The sequence below is a fragment of the Oryzias melastigma genome, linkage group LG16 (assembly GCF_002922805.2).
Source record: "Oryzias melastigma strain HK-1 linkage group LG16, ASM292280v2, whole genome shotgun sequence".
NCBI classification, from domain to species: Eukaryota; Metazoa; Chordata; class Actinopteri; order Beloniformes; family Adrianichthyidae; genus Oryzias; species Oryzias melastigma.
Genome location: NC_050527.1, coordinates 21713871 through 21720048, shown reverse-complemented (window position 1 = coordinate 21720048; position 6178 = coordinate 21713871). Strand labels below are relative to the sequence as shown.

At 39.9% G+C, this 6178-nt stretch overlaps 2 protein-coding genes across 4 annotated transcripts in view; both read left to right on the top strand.

Moving 5' to 3' along the window:
• Window positions 1-4919, top strand: part of coq3 (coenzyme Q3 methyltransferase) — an 11157-nt gene extending 6238 nt beyond the window's left edge. Inside the window, exons 4-6 of one of the 2 annotated variants that reach the window (XM_024268426.2) lie at window positions 472-720; window positions 4354-4513; window positions 4593-4919. In XM_024268426.2, coding sequence (XP_024124194.1) covers window positions 472-720; window positions 4354-4513; window positions 4593-4765 — 582 coding nt within the window. In that variant the 3' untranslated portion in view covers window positions 4766-4919. The remainder of the gene's footprint in view (window positions 1-471; window positions 721-4353; window positions 4514-4592) is intronic. The other variant, XM_024268427.2, reaches the window with a different exon arrangement.
• Window positions 4920-5449: 530 nt separating this feature from the next.
• The window catches only part of faxcb (failed axon connections homolog, metaxin like GST domain containing b), a 22539-nt gene continuing 21810 nt past the window's right edge, over window positions 5450-6178 (top strand). Inside the window, exon 1 of one of the 2 annotated variants that reach the window (XM_024268423.2) lies at window positions 5450-5575. In XM_024268423.2, the coding sequence (XP_024124191.1) occupies window positions 5540-5575 (36 nt within the window). In that variant the 5' untranslated portion in view covers window positions 5450-5539. The remainder of the gene's footprint in view (window positions 5576-6178) is intronic. The other variant, XM_024268424.2, reaches the window with a different exon arrangement.

Sequence of the window (6178 nt, the reverse complement as noted above, 5' to 3'; positions counted from 1 at the left end):
TTGACTCGGACTTGCAAAACAATGACTTGGTCCCACCTCTGCTTTAAGCTGATCGTGGTTTGACCTCGAACAACACAACAGAAAAATGAGCAAAAACCCTCAAATGAAAACTGTGATTGGCTGGTTTGGTGGCACAAATATGAGGTTAAGCTCAGAGTTAAAGACGAAACAATCAAAAATGGGGAGAAAGTGAGATCTGAGACAACACCTCTGAAAATAGTGGCCATAAAAGGTGTTTTCAAAGCAAATAAAAGACTTTAAACATTTAATATTGTTACTTGCAAATTAGAAGGTTTCGGTTTTAAAACTAAACACTTTGTTTGCAATCCAAGGACATTTTGATTTTGATATCAATGGATAAAGGAGTCTGAAGAAGATGACGTTTAATGGAGCTGATAATACTGTAATACATTTACAACAGTTTTGCAGTTAGAAGTTTTTTTACCTTTGACTTGAACTCGTTCTCCTCAGCCACTCGGTCGTCTGGGAGCCAACGTGCTGGGCATAGATCCTGTAGAAGAGAGCATCAGCGTCGCCCAGCTGCATTCCTCACACGACCCAGACCTACGGGACCGAGTGTCTTACCGGGCCTGCACGCTGGAGGAGCTCTCAGAGGGAGAGCAGGGAGCAGCCCAGTTTGACGCGGTTGTGGCCTCAGAGGTGGTGGAACATCTGGCAGACTTGGAGACATTTGCCTTCTGCTGCAGTCATGTTCTGAAGGTGTTTCAGTTTAGAGCCTTTTCTCCCTCTGTTGTTTTTCAGGTCAGATGATTCTGCATCAGTGCCTCTTAACGTGCACATGGTGACTGTTGTGCTTTATTGGGAATCAACAGGACTCAGGAACAGTCTGCAGAACATTTGGACCCAATTTTCAAATATAAATATATAAAGAAGTAGAGCTGCCACAAGTGATTATTTTAATAGTCGACTAATCGGATCATACACAAACTGGATGTAAAACGCATATCAACCATCATTAGCTTTAAACTTCAAGTGTTTAAGCTACAGTATATGCTACAAGTGTCAAAGTCAAGGCCCGGGGGCCGGATCTGGCCCTCCAGATCATTTTATTTTATTGTTATTAAGGGCCCATTCTTGACCTTATTTTTATCTTGTATAATTTTGACAGAATATATTTTCATGGAGAGTAAAATATTGAAAGTTATTTAAGGTGAAGTTGATTTATTCTGGAATAATATTCCTGTCTGTTTTATTATTCATTATTGTGTTAAAAAGTTATGGTTTTAAAGTTTAAAAAATTGTCATTCTGCTAGCTTATTGGACTATTTTGGCATTTACTAAGATTTTTTAGGCTATTTTGGAATTTAGCTAAAATTTCAGCTGCATGCTACCTGCTTTGGCTAACCTTAGTTTTAGTTTTAGTTTATTAGGCTAATTTGGCATTTAGTTAATATTATTGCTGGCTATCAGCCTCAGCGTTTTCAGCTATTAGCTCCAGTGTTTTTTTTAGCTATCAGCTTCAGTGTTTTCAGCTAACAGCCTCAGCGTTTTCAGCTATTAGCTCCAGTGTTTTTTTTAGCTATCAGCTTCAGTGTTTTCAGCTATCAGCCTCAGCGTTTTCAGCTATTAGCTCCAGTGTTTTTTTTAGCTATCAGCTTCAGTGTTTTCAGCTACGAGCTTCAGTGATTTCAGCTACGAGCTTCAGTGATTTCAGCTATCAGCTTCAGTGTTTTCAGCTACGAGCTTCAGTGATTTCAGCTATCAGCTTCAGTGTTTTCAGCTATAAGCTCTAGTATTTTTTAGCTATCAGCTTCAGTGTTTTCAGCTACGAGCTTCAGTGATTTCAGCTATCAGCTTCAGTGTTTTCAGCTATTAGCTCTAGTGTTTTTTAGCTATCAGCTTCAGTGTTTTCAGCTCTCAGCTTCAGTGTTTTCAGCTATCAGCTTCAGTGATTTCAGCTATTAGCTCTAGTGTTTTTTAGCTATCAGCTTCAGTGTTTTCAGCTATCAGCTTCAGTGTCTCAGCTACGAGCTTCAGTGATTTCAGCTATCAGCTTCAGTATTTTCAGCTATTAGCTCTAGTGTTTTTTAGCTATCAGCTTCAGTGTTTTCAGCTATCAGCTTCAGTGTTTTCAGCTATCAGCTTCAGTGATTTCAGCTATTAGTTTCAGTGATTTCAGCTTCAGTGTTTTCAGCTATTAGCTTCAGTGATTTCAGCTTCAGTGTTTTCAGCTATCAGCTTCAGTGTTTTCAGCTATCAGCTTCAGTGATTTCAGCTATTAGCTTCAGTGATTTCAGCTTCAGTGTTTTCAGCTATCAGCTTCAGTGATTTCAGCTTCAGTGTTTTCAGCTATTAGCTTCAGTGATTTCAGCTATCAATTTCAGCATCTTCAGCTATCACCACTAGCATCTTCAGTGGCCACATTTATCTTACAGCATTCACACTATCACAGGTAATCTATACCTAGTTTATATTTATGTTAAAAAGTTACGGTTTTAAAGTTATAAAAACTTCGTTCCATAGTGTTCAGTAAATGTTTATCCTGTTCGGCCCATGAACTAAGGTGTGTTGTGGATTTTGACCTCCTGTAAGATTGAGTTTGACACTCCTGCTGTATGCTAACTAAAATGAAAGTCAATCATGCAGCTTCTTTCCTTCATTTGTTTCTGGCATTAGATCAAGACTTAATTCAAATGATGTCGGCATCTGAAACAAAGGAACTTATTTCCCACTTTCAAGCTTTGTTGACGTGTTATTATGGGACCCGAGTCTTCCTAGAACTTCCTGTGACATCACTACTGACCCAGATCAGCACTTCTGTGCATTTTTTGTCAAAGATAATGGTAGATGTGGCTTTGGAAAGCGTGCACTATAGTTTGAAGATTAAAAGAAAAAAACTACAAATGCACTAATAAATTAGTGGTCTACAATGCTATTAGTCAACAAAGTCGTGACTAATCGACTAATGGTGGCAGCCCTATAGAGAAGGTTACTTTTTCCTAAAAGAAAATACATTTATGACATGTTCTTGATCTTTTATGGTCAGGCTTCATTCCTTCTCATCTTACTTATAAAGGAATTAAAGTCCCACTCCGATCTTCTTCTGATCTATTTCCAAAGTCTTCCCAGTGGTCTAATAATTCTGATTATGCTGTTTTTAGCCAAATCTATAAACCTGTCATTTTGTAGGACATAGTTTCTGCAGAGTCCCATTAGTTGATTAGAAATTTGCCTCTGAATTGTGGGTGGGGCTGTTTGCATGAGTAAGCCCTCTCCCATTCCCAGAGGTTCCTGTGCAGCCCATTAAACTATTTAATCCGGCCCCACAAACTGGACAAAATGAATAGTTTAGATTACCCGTATTAATGTTTTATTTTCTGCGTATCTCAAGTGTCTCCCCAAAGAGGCTGCACTACAAATAGATTCACCTTTGTTCAGGTGCAGAAAGTTATTCTGCATTCATGTAGTGTTTGAAGATTTGTTGTTTGTCTGATATTTATGTGTGATTTACAAGCTGAAGACTCATTTTTCCTATTATTCCAACACCCCATGAACGCAGCATTTTCCTAAGTTTGAGTTTTTTCCCTGAGCGACATTAACTCATTGGTGAAAATGGAACTAAAATGAGAACAAAAACCATAATTTTGAAATAAAAACTCAAAAAAAGTATTTTTTTAAGTACCGTATTTTTCGGACTATAAGTCGCACCGGAGTATAAGTCGCAGGGGCCAAAAAATGCATAATGAAGAAGAAAAAACCATACATAAGTCGCACCGGAGTATAAGTCGCATTTTTTTCAAGTAATTTATTTTACAAACTGGTTGAAAAAAACGATATTACATCATCCTGGAAGGTAAGTTATAACATTTATAAGTGAATAGAAAACAGGCTGAATATGTGTCAACACATATTCACATATTATCATCATAAAAAAAACGAAAAGGTGTAGCATTTATATAACATAACAGTTTTATTTAACTATAGCCTCAAGAACTCATCAACTTTGTATCTTTACTGTAATTAATTGCACGCAATCTCACTCCATATCACTAAATCCCTTAAATTCTTCATCCTCTGTGTCACGTCTGAATAACTAAAGTAAATAAAGTAAATAAAGTAATTGCATAGATCACCATAAGAGGGCACTCTAGACTTATGGTCCATATCTCATCTCATTAAAAATTCGTATATAAGTCGCACTGGAGTATAAGTCGCAGGGACGTTCAATCTATGAAAAAAACCGCGACTTATAGTCCGGAAAATACGGTAATATTCAATCAAGATTGAGGCATGTTATTTACTCTGAAATCAGGACAGGACAGTTTTCCCAAACAAGATTTCTGAAGGACTCAGTAGAACTGCCTGAATGTAACCTTTTCCTCATGTGTGCAGCCAGGTGGATCCCTCTTCATCACCACCATAAACAAAACCAACCTGTCCTACGCGCTGGCTATCGTTGTAGCCGAGCAGCTACTGCGCATCGTTCCCACAGGGACGCACAACTGGGAGAAGTTCATCAGCCCCGAGGAGCTGGAGCGCCTCCTGGAGTCCAGTGAGTCCCTTCTGTTCCTACATGGAGAGGGGGTGTTTGGTTTACAAAAAAAAAATTCTGACTTCTTCTTCTTCTTTAGATGGTTTTACAGTTCAGTCTGTCCAAGGAATGATGTACAGCCCTCTTTCTGGAGCCTGGAGCTGGGCTGACAGCACCGCCATCAACTACGCCCTCCACGCGGTCAAAGAGGGTCACGGAGCCGAGGACAGCAGCTCCCACCCAGAGGAGCACACAGAAACCACACACAGCTGAGCTGCTCCACGAGGCGCACACGGAACATCCATAGTCACATGCATGAACGAGATACCGGGCAGGAGGCCACGATTAATGAAGGAGGGACAACCAGCATCCCTGCTGACTGCAGGATTTCTCAACTGTTCAATAAATGTTTCCTAAATGTCATAAATGCAACCCGACTCTTCTTTTATTCCAATAACACCACATCATGATGCATCCCTGCCATGCTCTACATTCTATGGAAATAGAAGTAAAAGTGTCCGTTCATCAGAAAACATGCTCGTCTTTATTCATTTAACTCACGCTGGTAAACATTGGCTTTATGATTTCTATTTTTGCTCGCTGCAGTCTGTAGATTGTATGTAGGGAGGGGGGGGAGTGCAGCTCCTCTGGATTATAGAGGGTCTCACGTGAAAGACTTACATAACCCAAATCTCACCCTGCAGGGAAAGGAAGTCATTCTGGCGTAATGGCTTCTGAAAGTAGCCAATAAGAACAGTGGAAAGGACAAGAGACAAATGTGGAGAACAGAGTTAAAAAAAGATGAAAATGTGTGGAATATCCAGAGGATTTAACTTGATTCAAACATGTCAACAGTGAGCTGCACATCCAAAGATCATCAGTAGTCATTCTAAAGGTCATAGATTTTTTTAAAGAGGCAATTTGAGGTTGACTGGACTCTGCAGGGGGAGGAGCTAATCAGTGACATCACTAATCCAGAAGATCCTCTTCCTCCTGTGAGCCTCTGGCAGGTTCACAGCTCACCTGCTGCTGGATTAAGCCGCTGAGATGACTGTCCTGCTGCATTTCCGAACTTGCTTCAAAGTGAGTAAATCAAGTTTGGTTTATTATCCTTTTAAATTGGAGCCCACCCTCAGGTGAGCACCTGTGCTGACGTCACAGCTTCAGCAGAACACCTGGAACTTTAGATTCTGTGCTAAAACTGTGGATTCTATGAATTAACTTAATGGAAAAGTGAGATTACAGATTGACATCAGGAGCTCTCATGCCCTGCAGGGGTGGAGCTACAGGGGGGCAGACAATCAATATTGATGAAGATTAAGAAATCATAAATACAAGCTTTTCTAAGCATTAAAAATATCAAAGCGGTATTTTAAATAGAAATTATGATATCTTCAAATGACATATCCTTTGTAACGATGACCTTCCATTCTGCTGTTTTTAATCCTTCAAAAGTCTTCTGCCCGCCTCCCTACAGAAAATGTTCTAGCTCTGCCTCCTGGGATGTTGGGGGCTCGTCGGGGCGGGGTGACTCCTTCAGTGGAGACAATAGGGCAGTTTCTACCTCCAAACCGGATGTTGTGATTCATGATTTTCAAAATAAAACTCTGAAGCAGCCACAGCACACTGTGTTCTTGTGGTGAATCAGTCTGCCTAAAATAGCAGTTTGATTTATGATCAGAAAAT